Below are 22644 nucleotides of genomic sequence, written 5' to 3'. Positions count from 1 at the left end.
CTACAAGTGATCCAGAACTTAACAACAGCCCTTCTGGGGTCTTTTAATTCTTTGCCTTCACAAGGCCCCTGCATTGCTTTATCACTGCTTTATTGTGAAAGCTAAGGTAATTGCAAGATGTGTCTGAGAATGGTAGCAGAGTGGAGATGTCACTGGTGGTATTTCTTTAGAGACTGACTGCACAAGTGACAAATCAAGATCAAGAAAATTGCTCCAAAAGCAACACTATTCACCAGAGACTTGGATCCATTCAAACATGATACACCAAGCCACCAAGCATAAAACCTTGGAGCTGACCTAAACAAAGCATACTTAAATGCACTAACTTTTGCAGAATCTGATGGATCTCCCTTTTTATTTTCAAATTGAAAAGGAGGCATTTTATGAAACTTTCACAATAAAGATCAGAAAACATATATGTGTAGAATTTCATAGAAGGAGAACATCCATGAGCAGATATGAGCAGGGAGGTGCAGAACAGGATCAAGTGATTTGTGAAGTTTTGCAAGTGGTTTTCATTCTATTGGGAACAGAAAATCCCAAACATGAGATTTTGCCATGAAACATAATTCTGAAAACAATTAATTTTTCATTGATGGGAATGTTTCATCTTCATAAAAACAATAATTCAAATTATAATTTTTTAAATTTTGAATTTAATGTGGAATATAGAGAAAAACACTATCATCTAAATTGAAACTAATTTTGAAAAGAAAATACAAGAGCACGCAATTTCAAAAATTATGTCAAGAGTATCTAAACGATCCTTCCTTGGTTTTTGAGGAGTGGTGATAATAATGTGGTTTCCCAGTGTTATTGATTTAGAAAGAAACTGTGCTCTACATGAACAGTTCTCCTCACAATTTTCTCCTTATACAGGAGCTGAAAGCAAGACCAGAGAGCTGGACATGCTTCCCGAGCATTGTAACATTTCATCCACAAAAAAGCCTTACCAGGTGAGTCCCTCCCCAGGCACAGCCCCACAGCCAGTGGCAGCAGAAGCCCATCCTCAGCTCCAGTGAGGGACAGCCTGTGTGCCCACAGGATTGGCACGGAAGAGATTCCTGCTGTGCACTCCTGGCCACTGTGCTGCCACCACCCTGCTTGCCCACACACCACAGGACACTGCTGACCTGTTTTCCAGCTTTTCTGGCTAGATGTGAGAGACCAAAGCAGAGTATTTTGTAACCAGTAAAGATGAAGTGGGTATGGTGGGAAGTGAGCTCTCTGGACCATCTGCTGAAACCTCCAGAGAGCCAGAGGTGATGGAAATGCACTGTTACTACAGGGTTTTACATTAAAATTCCCCCAGACACCTAGGGAGGTCTCTAGCTGACGTAATACAGACCTCCACAGAGGAGACATCTGCATCTACACCAGCCAGCTGAGGCTCCCTTTAGACTTTGCCAAAAAAAACAGGCTTTCTCTAGTATACAATTCTTTTTATTTTAAAAATAGTCACCTAAAATACGTTAGATGAATTTTCCACATAAAAGTGCCTACTCCTTGAAGGCACAAGAACCCTGGTACACTAGCTGAAGGGAGGTATCCCCAGCCCACATTTCCAAACTCTGGTCAGAGGAAGCCCAGAGCCCTTCTGCCTTGGACATGCCTGGGAACATCCCCAGCTTCACAGCACCAAACCCCTCTGTCAGCCCTCATCAACCAGCTCCTCTGCTCAAATTCCTTACGGTTCAGAAGCAGTAAAAGGAAAACAGAAATGCCAAGCCCAAGTAATTTTTTCTCACACCAGATGTCTGCATGTACAGCACTCATATGGGGAAGGTGCATTAAACACAGCAGTTTCAAAGGCCTGAAATAAATGAAAGGTGACGCCAAGAAGATAGAGTAAGAAGGCAGAATTACATCAGTGAATAAAGGCTGAGTCTTTTGGGGCCAAAAGTTAAGGAAAGCTACATGTCTTTCCGCTCTGTGAGAAGTAGCTCAAATAACACATAAAAGGGTTAACATAAGGCAACTGTGCACCCTTTGTACAACTCTGAACCCCTGCTGCACTAGAAAGTGAAACATTAGAATAAAACTGAAACTGGATACCTTTCATGACAGTTCAAAACAACTATTTATAAGGAATTTAGCCAAGATTATCATAATTTTTTCTTAAGTGTAATATTTGGAAAAAAAAGAGATTTTGCCAGGAATTATAATTAAGAGTTTTTTGGGTTGAAAAATATAGACAACATAACACTTTTCTTCCTGTTTTCAGTTAGACTTTTCCAATAACAAAGATAGTGATATGACAATTTAGGAATGCTAAAATTATCATTTTGACGAGTATATTATTGTTCACAATTTTCATGCCTAAAATACTTAGAAAAGTACTTAGAAACTGCATTCTCTGCGAGGCAAGATAGAATATCTCGTTCATGTGAAAGTCAATGTCAAGAACTGATTTACCAAGTACATGGTCTTTTAATAACTTCCTAGGTCACAAATTTACAGAAGCTTTCAAACTCTCAAGTCTACAAAACAGGATGCTTTTGTTTCCTATGGCTGTCTTAGCAAACTGTTTCCTGAACCATCCCAGAATGCAGGAGTGTGCAAGGTGGAGTTACACATTGCATGCAACAAGCTGCACACACAAAAACCAGGAGATGTTTTTTCTTATTTACGGAATAACACTGGTGATGTATCCTAACATCATTGCAAAATGCCTGTGCTTTTAGGGGATTAATATACATGTGCAACCCAAAACCAGTGTAGAGCTTCCGTTTATTGCATCTTAAGCCTGAAGCAGATATTTTTTTCTTATTTAGGTAAGACAAGTAAACCAGCATGCCTTGAAATTTTCACTTTAGAAATAATTTGCCTATCAATGTCACTATCAGTGACTGTTCCACTGCTGGGTTTTAGGGGGTTTGGGGGGAAGGAAGGGGGGCAGGTTTGCATTTATTTAACAAGAACACAAATCTTTGAATCAGCTGACACACAGCTATCATGTTATTGTGTCATTCCATTACAAAGGAATCAGTTTACTAACAAAGAAAAGACAACCAGCTTTTAAGTCAGACTGGGATATGTTGTAGCATTCCTGTCAGAAATGATACATGTTAGGATAGACTCAGCCAAGTGCCAACTAGCAATCTGAGTGCAAATCAGCACTACTCAGAAAATCCCAGTGGTAAAGTCTATTCGTTTGCTCAGACCATGCCCTAATTACAGCACGTAAACCTTTCTTGTTAACACCACTGCTAACAAAGCCCTGACTTCACATCCTTTTAACTGGCTACTAACCCAGAAAACTAGGTAAGAATAGAAAAATAACTTTGAAGAACCAACATATTGTTCTTTACATAGCAGTAAAACTATTTTTAGACTTGCTTAAGCCTGTAAGAATCCACCAGCCTGATCACCCTGAGGACAGCATAGAAGGAGAGACTCCAGATGTCAGCCATACGGTGAAAGACAGGAATAAAGTGATACTCAGACAGCTCAATTATACCTGGCTGCCCACCCCCATGGGTGAAAATCTCAAGGGCATTATTTCCCCTACTGCACTAAAAAGCTGCTCCATGGCTGGACTCACAAATCTGCAGAATGCAGCTTTGCTGCCCTCCCACATCCTTTGTCCAACATTTCAAGGATTTGAGCTCTCCACACAGCCCAGGTTCAGCCCTCTTTCAGTTAGAGGCAGGAAACCTCCCCAGGCTGCCACTGCTTGGGGTGGCTGGCATAGAGAGATATATCAGTCCTGTTAACAGTGTCCTTCTGGTATAAATAAATAAACACTGCAGACATAGATGTACCATTTGATGGATAAGCAGCCATTTACTGAACTACAAGATCGTTTTCATTTGCCTGTTTTTCATTCTTAGTGAATATTTAAGTTTGTTTTTTTTTTAATGTGAAAGTACTACATCATGAGTTTTCAAGGGAGTCCCACTTAAAAGGAATTGACAACACAGTAATTAGGAAATGCACATTTAATCACGGGAGACCTGAGAGACAGTCAAAAAGAGCATTCCATCCTCAGCTCAGTGCCAAAGCCACCAGGTTATAAAGTACTCTGCTGAAGAAAGTCTCCCAAAGGCTCCTCATTGAAACAGCTTCATTTAATACAAAGAATTCAGACATCTCTTGCAAGAATGCTCCCCTTGCCTCTTGATTAGCATTCACATTCTGGAGTAGTGACAGCTTAATTAGTTGAAATAAAACAGTAGCAAAGCCAAAGACTGAACACCCTGCACAAAACATCCTACCTTTGGGCAGGGCAGTGATCCCTCCTGGGCAGCAGAGAATGCTCAAAACTTCAGGGGCTCATGGCAGAGCACAACTCTCCTCCCCTGGCTCATGAATGAAGCTACAACACTGTTTTCAAGTCCTGTGCATATATTGGGAGTCATGATTTCTTTCCATTTTTTTATTTCAGCAAAAGCAACTTAAGTACTTTTAGTTGTACCTTTTCTCTCTTCCTAGTGAACGATGCCCAGAAGTAAATTATCTGTCCCTCTCATGGCAGATCTTGCATCCAAAGAGTTAAGTATCCATACTTTCTAATTGAAAGGAAGCTAATCCAAAGGTTGTATAAGGTCACACATGGCAAGTCTAGGCTAACAGCATTAAAAAAACAGAACCAGCTCTCCTGCATTCATACTGTCCCTGACAAACAATTAAAGACAAGGGCCTCTGCAGTGTGTCTGTAATCAGTACTTAAAACTCGAGTGTGTACTCTACTCTCAGAACCAGGAAGAAAAATCAGAAATTTTAAGGATCCACATTCTATTAATCTCTTCCAAGTCACCATGACATGTCTTCCTGCTCAGGCAGAAGCAGGAAGAGAAAGGCAGTGATCTATGTCTTTTGCCAGGGGTTATTTTAAAAATATAATTATAGATTACTTCAATATTTTTATTCAAATTGAGAGGTCAGTGCAACAGAGCTGAGGTTCTGCAATTCAAATCCACTGAATATTTATGTGGGGAAAAATATTTTAGAGCTGCTCCTAGAACTGGAAACTAGGTAAACACAATTAGCAAATAATCATCCACCTCCACAAAACTGCCCACAGCCCAACCAAATACTGAATCTGAGCAAAAAAAAGGGAGGTTTTAATTGCTGTCCACTTAAACGCGTCTATCCACACTTTCCACTTATTTAAGCTTTCTCTCACTTTCTCTTTTTACACAAGAAACTAAGAAACACACTTTTTTCAGGACTGCATAACTATAATTACATTTCCAATAGGAACATACAGACAAATAAATAAAACAGTGAATAGTATCAAAAGCAATTTACAAGACAAGTGATTTCTTAATGAGAACGTGCAGTTGATGCATATGTGTTCCATTATTAAACGGGGAGGCAATCTTCAAGTAATCTTATAGCATATGGGATCATGTTTGTTATATGTTAAGCACTTCAAAAATTATACATAAGTGCTTATGAACCAAATACACTATTAAAATTACACTCTAATTTCTCCCTTGGATAATCTTCTAGAGTTTCAAAAGAAGACATATAATACCTTCTTCCCATTATATAATGCAGCACAACTGTTATTGGTGTAATAATGTCAAATTTTAATAACTTCATCATAACAGTACATTCCATGTTTTAAGATTTATAGATAAGTAAACATATTGAGACACACTACTTTGCAACTTCAAACTATTAAGCAGCCTGTAAGTGTGTATGAGTCTGAGGGCATCTGCCCCACCACATGCCTCTGATGCGGGAAACAGAAACTCGTATCAGTAGCAACCTCCTTAAGAATATGTTTATGGTCCCAGATCACCCTGATATGTGAGCTCCTCCTCTTAATTTTGCCACAATTCTTCTGACCAGACTAAAAGACAGGTTTTAGAAACTGACTACATTAATTTCTGTACAGAAGATGAAGAGATATCTCAAATCTAGAAGAAGCTTCTCTCAAATTTGAAATTACTGCCAAAACAGATATCATCTCAATATACCCAGCTTCTCAGAGCCCTCATCTCTCATATCAGCCTTTAATTTTTCCTTAAAATGGCAAGCAGAGCTCTACATCCCCACCCTGCTCTGAGAGCTCAGCACAGGCTGCTCTCCTGCTCATGCAGAAGCAGGAAGAGAAAGGCAGTGATCGATAAAGCTGTCACCGTGGAAAGCTGGAAGATCAAGGTGCAGAAGACAGTGCAGAAGAATAGAGTGACTCGGCAAGCCATGGATTTGGGAATCACTTCCTGAGTGCCTCAAACACTCCTCAAGAGCCATAGGTGTTCACCAAGCCCCCTAATTCACACACTCTTTATTCCTGCTCCTAGCACCAGCAGGGCACGACTGCACTACAAGATCCACATCACAGTCAGGCATCCACCCAAGAGCCCCAACATTGCTGGACAGCCACATCTGCTCTCTTTCAGCAGGATTTTCCAGGAAGGAGTTCAGTCACAAGAATTCCAAAGTGTGCTCACAGAGGAGGCTCAAGCACTGCACAACTCTACACCTACATCCATTTACCTGCGTGTCATGGAATGATACCTGGAGCTCATAGTTCTTCAGCATCCATCTATGCTTGTATAAATGTTTCAAGGCTAAATGGACCGCAGGCAGCACATCTGCTGTTAGGTTTTTCTGGTCAATCAGGCAGCTGCTGGGTAAAAGCCCAAGAAGAGAGAGGCGAGTCCGATTCAGCTCCTCAGAGCACCTAATTATTAGTAACACAAACAGCATCAGAGTGTCTAGTTTCCAGCTCCAGAAAACCATCTTTTTTGGTGCTTTTCTTCTTTTTCTTTCTCATCCCTGAAGAGAACCAGGCCTTAGATGCCCTGGTTGCCTGACATTTTGCAGCTTTCCTTTGCTTCAGTCTACTGTGTCCCTCTAAGAAAGCAGCTAATTGTTATTAAAGGATAAAGACCTCTCTAGGACTGGCTTTTCCAATTTGGACAGTAATCCAGCTCACAGCAGTGCTGTGAATCAATACTTCACAAGAATAATCTCTAGGCAAATTACTCTGCCAAGTCTAATTTTAAACATGTGTCATTTTAAACATTCTGTAGGAGAAATATTCAACCATAGGTGACAAATCAATATAAGAACTCATATGATTCCTTTGAAAATAGATATTCTAGGGGTTGATCAAAGTGGTTGTACACTGAACTCATATTTGAGTTGCATACAGCAACTTGTATGCTATTGGGTCAGAAGATTGCTTCAGTTTGTTTTATCTTGCACAAACACATTTTCTATTGGCTTCATACCTGTCAAACAGAGAATATGAAGTCTTGTATATCGATAATATTTTATAGACTTCTAGTGCAAAAGCTGCATCAGCTCAAAGCTGTAAACCCTTTTCTCGGTTCTGCTTTTTGTCAGAAACCCCATGCTTTCCTTAAAATCAGTGGTAGTTATTAGAAAATTCAGCATGCAGGCCTGCTCCTCCCATCTACAGGCACATAGCATTTGACAGGCATTTCACATATTGTTGTAGCTAGCTAAGTAATTTCAACACACTATTTGCAGTTTCCCAAGTAATATGCCAGGCCACGAAATGGAACGGATGCCATACACGCAGAAATGCAGAGAAAATAGTAACACTGGAGAAAATCTTCCCTGCTGCTAATCAAAACTCAGCAGGGTGAGAAGGGATTATACACAGGATCACCACACCAGAGAAGAACCTGCACCTCTGCTGCCCAGGACTTGCAGCCCACCTCACCCCTCAGACAAGCAGCATCTTCCCTGCCCTTTCTCAGCAGTGATGCCACTGTTCTTGTGGAGGCAGACACCTGGCTGACCCCTCTCCTCCATTCAAGCAGCCAGCTCTCCTCATCCACAGGAAGCCCCCCAAACCTACTGGAATGCTGTCATAGGCAAGGGAAGGAAACACAAAGGCCAAGCCTAGTGGCACGGACAGGAAGGAAATCTGGGAGATGTTTGCTTCTCTGAGTAGAAAAAACAGCTCTGATTTTCAGCACGTCTCATTATATATGCAGCTGAAAAGCAAATTACTTCACCACCTTGTGGAAATTCAAGGTTTCAAAAGAATTCCCTGTGCCAAGCTGGGATGGAAACCCAAAACCTCAAAGGTTTTCATGACTCAATAATCTGAAAGGAAAACAAATGGAAGGGCTCATAAGCAGAAGGTTAATTTGGTATAAATCAAATTTGAAATTATATGTTCAGAGCTTGGCAATTTATTTTGTGAATGGCTGACATTAAAAAAAAAAGGAAGCATTAGTTTGCTGCAGAAAGTAAGGGTAGCTGGTCTAATTTTAATTTTAAAAATATGGCGTTACAGGTCAACAAATTATTCTGAAACTGACACGCAACTAAGAAGTTTTTACAGAAAATCTCCACATAAATTCTAGTTGTAAGCATTCTAATTTATAATTACAATTTATATATCACATGACATGAGGGCATGAAAGTAAATAGATAAATAATATTAAAACAAGCAAAATAGCAATATATAAATAAGCAAAAAATGTCTACCTTGGGCCCAGTAAATAGCTCCAAGCAGGAGATACTCTCAATTAATCACTAACTGTCCACAGTGACCCTTTTGCCAACACATCTGTGCAACTGGATGGTCAAGAAAAGAGCCCAATGCATTCTTATACACAAACATAAGGTGAGATAGAAATGCCCTTGCTTAGGGTGGAGAAAAAACCTTGCAAAAAGTCTTTGTTTTTTTTATCACCATTGCCCATAGTGAGAAAGCAGCAAGGCTGCGTGGAGCCCTTCGTGTGGGGAAGGAGATACTGGCTTTCTTCCTGTACAAGGCCATGGCCAGATCAAATGCAGAAAGATATATATTTATTATGGATCTTTCCTAGACCAAGAAATTTAACAAATTGTCTGGGCACAACACAAAGTAGGAAGCATACTCTCATAGCACAGTCTGCATAGCAACAATTGACTTAATATGTATTTTCCATTCCTAAGCCTTGTGATTCTATAATGTGATCACTGAAAACATATTTTAAAACATTTTTTTTTAACTTAAGATGAAACTCTTCCCTGAGCAGACAGCCAGCATAGGCCAAGAAGTTGCTTAAATCCCATTTAATACCTTCCTTAGAGGCTTAAATGGGATTTTATTGGTGAACAGTTCTTGGACCAGCCTTTCTTACCAGCATTATTTCAGCATTGACTGCACTAATGAAGAGGAGAAGAAAGCAGGCATTCATGCTGCCAAACCTCAGCAGATAAGGGACTCTGAACTGCTCTTCTTCCTATCCCCAAATCTTCTCACCAGCTAAGTGAGGACATGGGCCTCCACTGAGTCATAGCTTTGGCTCATAGGTAGGTAACAAAAAATGTGGTTTGACTATCCAGTACCCTTTTTAGCATTTCAAAAGGCATAACAGGTTCATTGAGGTGACAGCACACCTCAATGAACCCCTGTTGCTCAGCCAGTGCCTTTAAATTCATAAGAGAGCAATGGCGATTCAGAGGCTATGAGGTAATTTTCAGCACCATACGGATGGACACACATTTAAGGGAGCATCACCTTATTCTATAGATCCATGAGCAGCTTCAACCTAGACCAGTCTTTTTCTCTTCTGGTGCTACTGCTGGGTGCCCTCAGCATTGCTGCATTTAACCCACGCCTGGCAAAGGAACAAACAAGATTATGAATTACAGCAGCCTCCTGTCACTTGTGTCCTGAAAATCTACTTCCTGAAGAAACATTTAACTACCTAACCAGACAATTGTTTCATAGATAGTATTTTTATTACTAACTAATCCTGTAAAGCTTGCATCCAAACAAGCCCCTGTGTTTTCATTTTTATGAATAAAATAGCTATATTTGCCATGCTCATGACTGATCATACAGGTATAATCTTCATTTTCAGAATAGCATATCCTGAGTCTTATTACCTACAAAAGCAGATAACTAAGCCTCTGTTTCACATTTGAAGATAGAGTGTTTCAAGTGAGTTTGCCCAACAACCTCAAAATTTACTACTAAAATGTAACAATGGGGAAATTTTAAGATGATAAATCAACTCACTGCATCTTACATCCGCTTCTCTTACATCCACCTCTCTATTTCAAATGTGAAGCACTTGAAATAGCACTGATTTTGAAACTTGATTTCAGTGTCAGAAAAAGAAGGCCATTTGACTTTAAACACTGCCTTCCACACTGTTTTGGGGAGTTTTACCAAAGGTCAATCACTGTTGTTCAGTACATTAAAGTAGCTTTTGCAAGATTTAGCTAAAAACCTTAGGACAGAGCTGGTGACCAGATGACTCACTGTTGGCATGTCCTTTGTGAGTTCCACACAAACTGAGTAATATTCAGAGAGGGAAACTGTAGGAGGAAATTGTGCTCCCTCGTAGAAGCACAATCCCTAAGAACTTAAAAATAGAAAAAACCCCAAACACCTGGCATAAATGTGTCCTCCACAGCCAATACTTTCCAAAGGCAAAAGGAGGAATCTTTTCAGTGTTGTCCTCCTTGCTACATTATTCTCAAATTTTACAGCATTTAAAATTCAATTCTCAATCCCCTGATAAGTATTTCTGAACTGTAAATCACTTAAACAGTTATTAGTTCATGTAAAAGCTTGATTATAGACTGTATTAACTGTGTTAAAGACCGGCTATATATTTAAGCTATATGTCACCTCATGCCTCCCACACACAGCTTCCTCCCCCTTGAGTAACACCCATTAACATTTATAGGATGTTCTAATCCCAGCCTCACATGTTAGTTTTTTCAAAGCAGGTTATCATTCACCCCTTCTTGTCCCACGTGTATCCACTCTTGTTGCTTATTCGCTCAGTGTAATTGGAGTACAGAGCACTCACATATCCTAAGAAACCTTGGTAATGTATTGGAAACCAATACATTTCTTGTGGAAGAAAACTCCTGTTCTGACATTGAGACCAAGCCTCTACCTACTGCCAAGAGCAGCTTCACTATCAAAATACTACTGTCTGTTGTAACACGTCCCAGCTTTTTAAGTAACTGCTATCCAGATAGAATTATTTACCTCCCATAGCACCATCCAAACATGCAGGCTATCTACGTCACAGAATTCACAGAATTCGCAGAATGACAAAGTTGGAAGAGACCTTCAAGATCATCTTGAAATTAAAATTTTCATTTGAAATGAAAATTTTGTTTTGCCTCAAAACCTAGTGTCTCACTCCTTGTGTGTAGGCTGAAAATCTCTCTGCCTCCTTTCCCTTTCTCCCAGCAGTGCAACACAAAGATCAAATTAATTTCCTCCATTCTGAACAGAAGGCTTGAAGAAAAGAGATAAAATTACTAGTATTTACAGCAAAGGTGAGATTATTCCTGAAGTAATAGATGAAATTCTAGTGGCAGCACTTTGAGAATAAAGATGACAAACTGCAAAAGATTGAGAAGAAAGAGACAAGAATGCATAAAACACTGAGGGAAAAAAACCCAGATCAGCAGTTCTTTCTGTCTAGTTTAATGTTCAGAGGTGGCTTAATCTGTAACCTGCTCTATTGTGGATGGAAAAATAATTTCTAATAATACCAAACTTTTCAGTGGTTAAGGAAAACACACTTTCTGCCCTTTGGTAAACTATCCCCTTTTAACTAAATAACCTTTGTTAAAAAAAAAAAAAGATGTTTGCCTGCTGTAACTACAGTAAGGGCTTCTGCTGACATTGAGATCACGCCTCCTAAAACCCACCAGTGACATAACCGTGCCAGCCATACACACCTGCCTTGAGTAACAAGGCCCTAGGGACATAGTACTCCCACCATGTCACTCCTTTTGTTTATTTTATACAAGCTGTTATTTTTTCCAAGGTCAAACACACCATTTTCAAATATGTGTTAATTGTAAAAATGACTATTTTTTGATTGATTGTTTTTTAAAAATACTGTACCTTGCTAATTTCTCAACTACAAGATCCTTGAGATGCAATAATCTAATTTAAAAAGATATTTAATACTGCCATTGATCCTGAAAGGATTTCTATCCCAAAGGCTGAATGAAATCAGCATTTTATTCCACCAGGCAATTTGAAACTGTAAAGCAAGTAACGATGAGTGCCTTTGTTCTTAATTAAAAGTGGCAATTCTAGGTCTCCTCCTCATAGAAGCGCTGCATTTTCATAGGTGGGCTGGGTTTCTAAAGTGCTGAGCATTCAGCAATTCCCACTGTTGTTGACAGAAAATGCAAATCACTCTGTGCTTTTTGGAAAGCAAATCTTTAGTTCAGGGACCTAACTAGAAACCTTAAAAAAAGAAAAAAAAAAGAAAACAAAGAAAAAAGTGATGTGGACCTGATACTATTAGCATGCTTCACAGCAAAAAATGAGGAGCAGAGGGGATCTTGGCTAAGTTTAAAAATGCAAAACTTTTTGTATCACTTTATACACAGGCAGCTATTGGAACTTAATTTATTTTGCTATATTGCACAAAGTCTTGCTGCCACTAGCACATCCCTCCAGATTAGATTCTCACCAACAACATGGAATTTTGTCCTGCTTATAATTTTTAGGAAAAGTGCATGGGGAAAAAAAGAGGAAGTTGGCTTTCTCTCTTGATCAACCTCCTGTAAATTATTAATACTTCGGTCTTGCCAAATTCACAGGAGAAAATAGAAAGCAAAACCCAAGGTGCTTCTACAGAACTTTAAAATTATATGGAAGACTCCACAAAAACACAGAACTTAATATTTTTATACCATATGTGTATACCAAAATGTACCTACACGGTGCTGGTAAGATAAACACGACGGCACATCTGAATGACAGTGCTTGAAAAATTTTACATGTTGCATTTTATACCACACTAAGTGTTAGTCTGTCAAAAATTGTCCCTTCATATAGAGTTAAAGATATTAAAGAGAGAGATTTATTCTTTGCTAGAAGAACACTTAAATCCCTGTGAAAACAGGAGCAGTAAACAGTGGAAAGGAAGTTAATTAGCATCCCAAAAGGGGCCTGTTACTACTTCTCCCTGGAGGTTTTGGATGTAAAATGGTTACTTAGACACCTATTGTGTGTATGAATCTTCACATAATTCTGTAGTTCAACGAAGCTGCAGCAGAAGTTGAGGCCTACCCTAGGTAAATGGTAAATTAGAATATATAACTACTTTAAGGACATAAAAGATTCAACAAATAGATTCTTTTAGAGATATGTGGTGGTGATTATTTGATAAATAAAATAAAAGAGATTATGGAAATAATCAGACAGACACATTAAGTTCCTCTGATGGGGATTGTGGCAAAAAGGGTCTTACAAAAAAGGTGGGGGTAAAGAAGAAGAAAATCAGTTCAGACAAGGATTCAAAAAATGCTCTGCAGAGCCATCTACTCAGTGACAGAGCACAAGAGCCTGGCAGACCCAGCTTGCAAAGAAGCAAGCATATAAGGTTTCCACATAAAGTCTGTGACTTTATGTCTCACAAAGCAAAGAAGTTTTCTGATTCCATCAAGATCCAATCCACCAGAGTCCTTCAGAAAAGGGAAGGATCCCCTAGACAGCCATAAAAGTCAGAAAGCCTTGATCCCCCCTCTTCTGCTGGTGATTCCTGAGTCTGCAGCTGATGAGGTATTGCAGGGAGGGAGGTGTATGTGAAAAAAAATTGGAGCTGCTCCTCTCACAGCTTCAGTGGCTGCAGGGTCAGCAAAGATTAAGCTGGAAATAACAAGCAAATTACAGAAAAATGTTGTCCAGGGACAATGATTTTGGGGGATCCTAAAGACAAGATAGAAACGTTTTCTGAAGTACATATTCTAGTTTGCAGCAGTGCAGGCAGAAATCCCCAGCTGAAATACATGGTCTGTATTGTAAAATGTGGATAATCCTAATGGTCCTCTGATCTTAGAACTCATTAATTATTTAAGGAAAGTATCACGGCCACAGTAGGAAACCTAAGTTTTCTAATCCTATCACTCAAAGTCCTGATGTTCACTTTAAAGCAATTAGTCCATTATCTGGGCCTTCATCTCTCAGAAGCCTCAGTAACAACAATTTGGACATCCCTGCTGAATTAGCCCCCATATTTTTCATTCTTTGTGGGTATAGGTTTCAGGCAGAAGGTGGATATTTGTCTTTAATTTGTTAGCTTTCGTCTTCACAATTGAGAAAACTCGTTTGAAAAATACTATAGATAAAACCGTCAGAAATAAAGGCAGATGATAATGAAAAATTAATGGCACAGAAATTGATCATCAATCACTGACTTAGCAATGAAATTACACGGCTATTCCATCACAAGGGGAAAAAATAAAATTTAAAAAAGTGTTTGCCAGTCAGTATGCCTAATTTCCACTCAGCAGGCAGTATCCAGCAGTCCCCAAATCCAGCAGATTTTACCCACAGCAAAAGCCTTTCCAAGTAGAGAAATCCCTGCTTAGCAAAGAAGGCATCCCCTAAGTGTCAGTGGCATGGCAAGGGCAGACACAGGGTGACTGAAAAAATATTCCACCTGTTCTCAGGGGCACCACCTTCTTTAAGTCATAGCAATGGTGTAGCTGAAGGAGCTCGCTTCAGGAGTCAGGCTACTGGGCCATTAACACTGGAACCCAAGAACCACAAAGGTACTGCAAATCTCATTTCTAGCTCAGCTAGACCCACAAATCAGAGTGCATCTGGCTGCTGAAAAGTTAGAGGCTCTGTCACTGATTTAGTTCCAAGATCCCTAGTACAAAAATAAATTTGAAAAAATGTGATGTATGTGCACTGCACCATCTCAGTTTGGAATCCCGCAGTCTGAAATAGGCTTCCTGGGATATATGGGGCTGCTGTGTATTAACAGACATCTCCACAAGGCTGAGTCATAGCTGTGCTCACTGATCTCAGCATACATCTCTGCTAACCCCAGCTGCTCCAAAAATTATCCAAATCAAAAGGAATAATGGGGGGGTTTCCTCTGTTAACTTTCACCACTTGATTCCTTGAGCCAGACCTCTGCGTGCAATGGTTCAATCCTTCTAAGGAAAAGTATCTCCTTTCTATCATAGCCAAGGTATCCACTTGAGTTTTGTCTGGTTCCCAGATTCTACAGTTTGCTCAAAGGCATTATTCTTCTGCCTTATGCCGTGAAAATGTCCATAAAGCAATGAAATTGAAAGCAGAGAACACAACTTGATATGCGCATGTATCATCATATTCAGATTATTAATGCAAGGTGGTGTTTTGCAGCCTTGACATGTAATGCTATGATGTCATTCTAAATAGTTACATGTATTTAATTAAAATAATATAAATAGCATATCAACAACTTTCTTTGTGAATGCTATCACTAAATCTCTCTCATCTAGCTCCTTCCTCTCTGTTTTCCTCTTACAAATATTTTCTTCACAGTTATCACCAGGATGTTACATCCCATCCTCTCCACAAACTTGAGTAATTAACTCTGGCTGATGTAAGAGGACTGGGCCTTTCTACTCTTTCTTCAAATGCAAATAAATACTATTTCCTAGATTTAGTCAAAAAAATAGTTTTTCCATGCTGATGGAGCACGTTTGGCATTTGAATCTAAAGATTCCATAAGAGTGTGTTTTGCAGTATGCATAGGATAAGTTATACAAGAATTGCAAGACATATGCCAGAAACTGGCTTTAATCTCTTTGCAGAGATATTTAGAGGATATACATTCTGCAGGTCTGGGATCCGCACCCAGAGGAGTGGGTGCAGTGAATACATGATTTCTCTCCTCTCCCCACCCACAGCTTAACATCAGTGGAGAAGCCAGCATGGAATTAACATAAACACTTAACTTTCTTCCCTCCAAGTTTACAAAACTCTGAAGCAAAAGGAGGTTATGTTGAAGTCATGTTACTCGGAAGTCAGAGGGGACAGTGACTATTTAAAGATGTCCCTTCCAAGCAGAGTGTCACCAGCAGAGCAGACAGTGACTGTCACCATACACGCAGTGCAGCGCATTTTAATGCCTCCCTCTCTGCAAATATCAGGCAGCACAAGTACTCAGTAATATTTAAAGGTAAGAAATTACCCAACTGCCTCAACATATGCCAGACACATGCTCACCTGATGACACAAGAACAAATGTCTGCCAGCTCTGTCTGCTGTTCACTGTACCCTCTTTCAGACCCTGACTTCTCCCATGTATTCAGCTGTTACCCTCAGATGGCCACAACACAGCCTCACCTGTCCCACTGTGAACACTCCAGAAATCAAAATAAGGCTCCAGACAATTTAGTGCTCAGAGCACTCACAAGCATGACAGGGCTCACCTCAGAGACTCCACTTGACTGTGGTACATCATGCTTCCTCTTGCAAATCCAGGGTGGGACTTGGATCGATTCCTCCTAAGACAGAGGGGCTAACCAACACATCCCATGCACTTCTTTAGGGGGTAGAGGTGCCCCTGCTCAGCCCTGTTACGGTAATGGAGGAGTTTTTCAGACAGCAACCAGTAGCTGTCTGTCCCTCTCTGAGAACCACCTTGTGGAGCTCCAGTGGACAGACACCTTATCCTGTACCACTGACACAAACCTGCTCTCCTGTTTCTGGAATGTGTTCCCCATACTCAGCAAAAGTGAACAGTTTTCTTACTTCCACGTGCAGCAACAAAACATGAGCGGGTTTTGTTGACACCACTCATGATAGGACTTTCTGGAAGAGGCATCTTTATTTGGGGGCTCAGGGTCCTTTAAAACTTAGAACAGCTGGTAAGAATGACTCAGATGGGCGCATAGTCTTTCTTAAGCCTTGAGACTTTTACTGAAAACATGCACTTTTTTAGTAAAAAAGAAGAAGGAAACAAAGATAAAGTCTACACATACTGCACCTAAACTGTAATTTCTTCTCAGATAAATTAGGAAAGGCAATTTCTACTTAGTTACAGAATAGAAAAAGGCAAATATGTCTCAAATATCAATAAGCTCACATTTTCCTTCAGATTTTGTGGAGTCCTGTGCATTTTCCACAGTTCATGCCTCTATGCCAACCCGCTATTTAAAGGTATTAGAATGTATTATTTCACAAAAATGAGATTATATCCTGCTTACCACAAGGTGTTTGTTGTAGTTAGAGAAAATTAAATAATTTCATCTCCCCAGTACCAATATTCTTTCCTCTTTGTGATAATATACCCACTTACTTCAGGAAGATTTTTTTTAGCTTGTCAAAACTCACTTTGATTTTCAGAAACAAGTGCTTTCTTGACTATGCACATTTAGATTTAAAAAAAAACCTCATACTGTCTGTGCACCACTTGCAGCACTGCTCCTACAAGAAATAAGAAAATCCAATGCATATCTGAGGGAAGATGTCCAGATGTAGAAGGACAGGTATCCAACCTGAATTAACTTCCCTTGCCTTCTTCCACAGTGCCTCTTCCTCCAGTTACCATATGGTCAGTTTTTGCCTGATGCAAATTAAATACTTTTGACATTTATAATAGGGTCCACTAGAATGATTAATTCCTTTTTTTTTTAGGGTTATTCTGCTTTTTTCCTCCAACAGATATGTGTCAGGGTGCTTAAGTTGAAATAATCTTTCTTGATTTATGCGCATCTTCAGCTGTATCTAGTGTTTGTAGAGGTTTTTCTTTCATTATTTTGCAAACTATTTCTTTTCTTTTTCAACCAACTAAAGCTACAATCACAGGGATGGAAAAAAAGAAAAGAAATATTGTATCATGGTTGTTGATCTGAAGCCATAAGCTATCAAGCACCCTTAACTTCTAGGACTTGGTCCAAGGGCTGCTGGAATTGGTGAATTTACTGCCATTAATTTCAATGGGGTTTGGATGAGACTCTTTAGAGATCACTTTATAAATTTTTGAGTTTCTAAAATAACACAATTATGAAATTTTGCCCAAGAGTCTCATCTAGAGAGAGACTACCACTCTCATCGAAATGAACAGCATAAAGTAAAGTCACTTAGACCAGAGTTCTGCAAATGCCTACATTTGACCTTCATTTTATTGGCTGAGTCTGCATAGGAATGCCCAAATAGATAAAGACATGCCCATGAAGTAGCAAAATAGACTGGATCAGGATCATGCTCCGAGCACATTTAAAGATCAAAAAAATACCCAGAACAGAAGCCTCTGCATTTTTGTATGTGATGTAACCTGTGGTCATATTTCATAACAAAGATGTAATTCACACAATCTCGACTGAGTCATAAACTAAACGTTGTACTTAAGTGCTTAATTCAATTTAAATGCTTTGAAAAACACTAGAGCTGCTGCTCATGTCCTCAAAGGTTAACGAGTTCAAGTGCTGACAAACAACAATTGACCTTAGAAGGCACACTGCAGTTCTTCAGATGGCTGGTCAGAAAGTAAAGGCATTATAATGCTTCTTATGCAAACCAGAACTATCAAGCCATATAGAATATTCAGTTCAATCCTGACAGAATAAACCTGAATGCATAATAAAAAATAATTAAAAAAAATCTAGTCTGTTTATTTTCATTATCGTTTTTCACAAGCACTTAGTTAAAGTCTTACGGAAAATTGCAATACAAGGATCAGACTGCAACAATGAGGGATTTTGGAGAGACACAAGGGAGAATACATGAGTTAGTAAATCACTGCCATACATTTCCTAAGCATTATAAATATACTGCAATTATTTCTCAAGCTATTAAAAAATCCCATGTGTTCAAGGCTCTACATTTTCTCTTTCAAGAGCCAGCAATGTCACAAGCACCACCTGTGAAGCCCTGTAAGGGAGAGCTACTCCCTGACCTCTGATTATGCAATGATAAGGATCCAGGCCCTTCAGGCATATCTATTTATTGGCAACCTCAGAAAATAGGCTGAGAATCAAGTGGGCATGATGAGCCAGCCACCTTCCTGCTTACCATAAGTGCACCGAAGGAAAAAGGTAATGTCTGAACCGAGGGAAAAAGTTTGTGCTGCCATTAGGTATTTAATGGCTATTCCAGGCACTCGTCCCTTCCGTTTGGGTGCAGTCAATCTAGCACTCCTTGTGGACACTAACTTATTTACTTGTCACTATTAAGCACGCAGTAATGACCCAACTGTACTCCAAACATATACGTTCGCCTGACTTAGCATTCCGTAACCGTCCATTTATTAATTGCTTAAAAGCATTCAAACAACACAGCAAGCTGGCAACATGACCCTGGATTTTTTATGTCCCTGGAGTACCAAGCAGTAAAAATGCAATTTTTAAGAAACTGATACTCATTCCAGAACAAACAGGGTAATTTTTCTCCTGAATATTTTTATGATAACTACCTAGTCTAGAACCCAAAATCTCTATGAAGAACGTCACAATATTTTGACTGCAATAAAGTGCAGCACCTGATTGATTAAGATATTATTGTATGAAGAAGGGACATCCTGCCTAGGCTCCTCTAATTCCTATGCATATTTTGTAGTAATTCTATCCAAGGGAAAAACTAATATAGAATAACATAATGAAAACAGGATTAGGAGACCTGTGATTTTTTCCTGACATGCATCTCACTTTATGAGACAGGTAATGCCATTCAGAAAATCCCCATAATTCTTTTCATTACAATTGCAGAGTTCCCTGAGATTCATTTTCTAAGGAAACAAGCAGCTACTCTAGGTTGATCTTGCCTGTATTCCCTGTCAGTATCTAGTCTTGTTCACACAACAAAACAGGATGGCAGCCCGCTCCTTCCTAAGTGACATCTTCAGCAGTATTGCCCTCCATGCATTTCTGCTCAGAGATATCTTAAAAAAAACACACTATGACAAATGTATGTCAATAAAAAGCATCCACCCTGGAAGGAGAGGCCTTCGGTAGTCATTTCAGGGACGCAAACACTGTCACGAAGCAGTACAGCCTGTCATTGCTGCTCTCAGCTTGTTCCCCCCGGACCCCGAGAACCCAAAGGGAGCAGACAGGGGCTTCCTTAAATTACAGCCGGCAAGATTTTCAGCAGTCACTTGCTTTACCGGGGGTTGTCTTGGAAGCGAACCCCGGCGCCAGCATTGCACAAGAAGCGACTGCCATCTTCAGGGGAGCCCCGGTACCGAAGCCGCGCGTATCCTCCGCGAACACACAGGTACTGAAGTTGTGACAAAAACCAAAGGCAGTTGTGGGCGGCTGGTAGTGGCAACCAGCTCGACAAAGCCCTCGCCTCGCTCCCTGCCTCCCTCTCCCAGGTAAAGGGAGCGTGTTTCCTCGCTCAGCCGGGCTCCCCGCTCTCCCAGCCCTGAACCGGCCGCTGGCAGCGCTCCGGAACGGGGGCAGGCATCCCGCCGCGCTGGCAGCACTCCGCGGGGACCGGCGCTGCAAATTTAGTTCTTCCCGAGAAGCGAGCGCCTCCGCGCCCCGCCGCCGCCGCCCGCCCGCCGCGCACCCCCGGGCGAGCCCTCAGCCGCTCCCGCCGGAGGGCAGGCACGGGGGGCATCTCAGCGAACCCCTGCCAGAGCCTCTCCTCCTCCTCCTCCTCAAGCTACGGCTGCGATCGCTGCCCTTCGCGTCCCGCCGCCGCATGGGATAAGCCGGGCTGGCAGCGTGAGCCCGTTGGCGGAGCGGGGGAGCGGAGCGCCCGAACTGCATCTGTTGCTGAGCGGGTGGCGGCTGGCACAGGGATGCGGCCGCGGCTCCGCTGGGCGAGGCAGCTTTCCTCCCACCGGTGTACGTGCGTGCCAAGGGCAGCGGATCCCAGGCACAGCCACCGCCACCGCCACGAGAACCCCCCACCGCCCGGGCACCCGTCCGGGCCCACCCCCGCGCTGCAGGCGGCCCCCGGACAGGGGCGCTCCTGGCGCGGCGGGGCGAGCCCCAGCTGCCGGGGCAGCCGCTCCTGATAACACCGGGCGGGCAGGATACGGCCCGCCGGCCCCACGTCACCCCCTCCGCCGCCGGTCCCCGCACATCTGCCGGCAGCCTGCGGGGCCGGGCGGGCAAGGCGGCTCGGAGGCGGCGCGCACGGCCCCCGCCGGCAGCCGCAGCCCCGGCCCGGGCGTCCGCGCTGCCCTTGCGCCCCTGCACCCGCAGCGCCCCGGGACTGGGCGGCGGCGCCTCCCCCTGCGCCCGGCGGCGCGGGGCCCGCGGCGGTCCCTACCTCCGTGTCGTAGACCAGCAGGTCCAGGTAATAGGGGCTGAGCAGGGACTCGTTGCGGATCTGATCCATGGCCAGATACACGGCGGGTAGCACTCCCTGGGTGATCCTGCTCTCCTCCTCGGACTGGTTGACCGGCATCAAGCCCATGATGGAGATCGGCGTGGTGGCGTTGGGGCGCAGCCCGGCCGCCCCCCGGGAGCTGCCCCGCGACCAGCCCCAGCCCGGCGGCGCCCAGCCCAGGCACAGGAGCAGCAGAAGCATGGCAGGGTTGGAGGTGGCAGCGGCCGGTCTCCGCGAAGAGGGATGCATGCTGCTGGATGGGGAGGAGGAGGAGGAGGAGGACTGAGGGTGGGGGAACGGGCTGAGCGGCGGAAGAGAGCCGAGCCCCTCTCAGTCTGGGCGCATCCCCCCGCGGCAGAAGCCAAGGCGGGAGGAAAAGATCTGCCTCTCTCCGCTTCCTCGGGAGCCTCGGGGTCTCCTCTCTCTTCCCCCCCCCCCCCTCCCCTCCCCTGGCAATAATCCTTCTGGCAATGGCGCCTACTCCTTCCCAGGTCTGCCAGCTGCAACCACCAGGAGCAATAAATAAATAAATAACCACCACCACGCACACACAGACACTCTCCCCACCACCCTCCTCCGCGCTCTCCCCGGCGGCACAGCAAGGGAGCGGGACCTGCCTCTGCCTCCCCGGCAGCTCTCCCCCCTCTCCGCTCAGGGAGGGACAGCACCTCTCAGGCGCGGGGGGGGGAGCCGAGCAGCCCTCATTGAACACTTCCTTCCTTCCCCCTCCTTCTCCTCCTCCAAAAGGGTGAAAAGGGAAAAAAAAAAAAGGGATGCTCCGGCAGAAAACGCCGATGAGGAAAAAGCCCCCCGCTAGAGCCGGGGAGGCGGAGGGAGGGGAGCGGAGCGGAGCCGGGGCGGGGGTGCTAGTGCCGCATTCCGCGGGAGCCGGGGCAGCCCCCGCCGCGGGCGCGGGGTGCCGCCTGCGCCCTTCCTCCGGCTCGGGCAGAGCCGCCGGGCAGGATGCGCGGCCGGGGACACAGCAAAGTGTGCGGCGGCGGCGGGGGCGAGACCGAGCTCCCTCTTCACGGCATCAGCGTTGGCCGCCTGCGGGTCGGGCACCTTCTCCAGGTGGAGCTGCCAAGGCGGGCGCGGGTGGGCGCGGGGAGGTGCGAGCGGCGGCCGCTGCCCATGGGCGGGCAGGGGAGGCCGGCGGCAGCCGCGGCCCGCGGGCTGTCCCCACGCGCGACCCGCTGGCACACGCACGGAGCGCGCTGGCAGCGCTGCCCGGCGCGGGCGGGCTCCGCGCACTCTCCCCGCCCTCACACGCGGCACGCAGACACGCTCCCACTCGGGCTCGGCACCCCGCACACGCACACGCGCAGCCAGCCCGGGCCACGGCAGCTCTGCGGCACGCAGGAGCGGCGCCTTTCGCTAGAGCTGAAGTCGTGGGGCTTTGGGGTTTTTTGGGTTTTTTTTTGTTTTGGTTTGATTTTGGTTTTTGGTTTTTGGTTTTGGTTTGTTTTTTTTTTAACCGGTTTCTTTTTCCCGCAGAATTGGCGGGTTTTGGGGAGCCTGACAGCGCTCGGGTTACAAAAACAAAAACAAAAACAAACAAACAAAAAAGAATAGAATAAAAGAAAGAAAGATATTAAGGCTGCGGCAGGACTCTGAGCTTTCCCGAGGGCTGTCGCAACCCTGTGAATAGCCTGTTG

General features: G+C 43.3%; 1 protein-coding gene across 2 annotated transcripts in view; it reads right to left on the bottom strand.

Moving 5' to 3' along the window:
- The window catches only part of GABBR2 (gamma-aminobutyric acid type B receptor subunit 2), a 456950-nt gene extending 434781 nt beyond the window's left edge, over positions 1-22169 (bottom strand). Inside the window, exons 1-2 of one of the 2 annotated variants that reach the window (XM_036399440.2) lie at positions 22052-22169; positions 20930-21239 (exon numbers count right to left, since the gene is read on the bottom strand). In XM_036399440.2, coding sequence (XP_036255333.1) covers positions 20930-21239; positions 22052-22122 — 381 coding nt within the window. In that variant the 5' untranslated portion in view covers positions 22123-22169. The other variant, XM_036399448.2, reaches the window with a different exon arrangement.
- Positions 22170-22644: the final 475 nt, after the last annotated feature.

The sequence above is a fragment of the Molothrus ater genome, chromosome 1 (genome assembly GCF_012460135.2).
Source record: "Molothrus ater isolate BHLD 08-10-18 breed brown headed cowbird chromosome 1, BPBGC_Mater_1.1, whole genome shotgun sequence".
NCBI lineage: Eukaryota > Metazoa > Chordata > Aves > Passeriformes > Icteridae > Molothrus > Molothrus ater.
The sequence above is the reverse complement of the archived record's forward strand: the minus strand, read 5'-3'. Positions and strand labels throughout refer to the sequence as shown.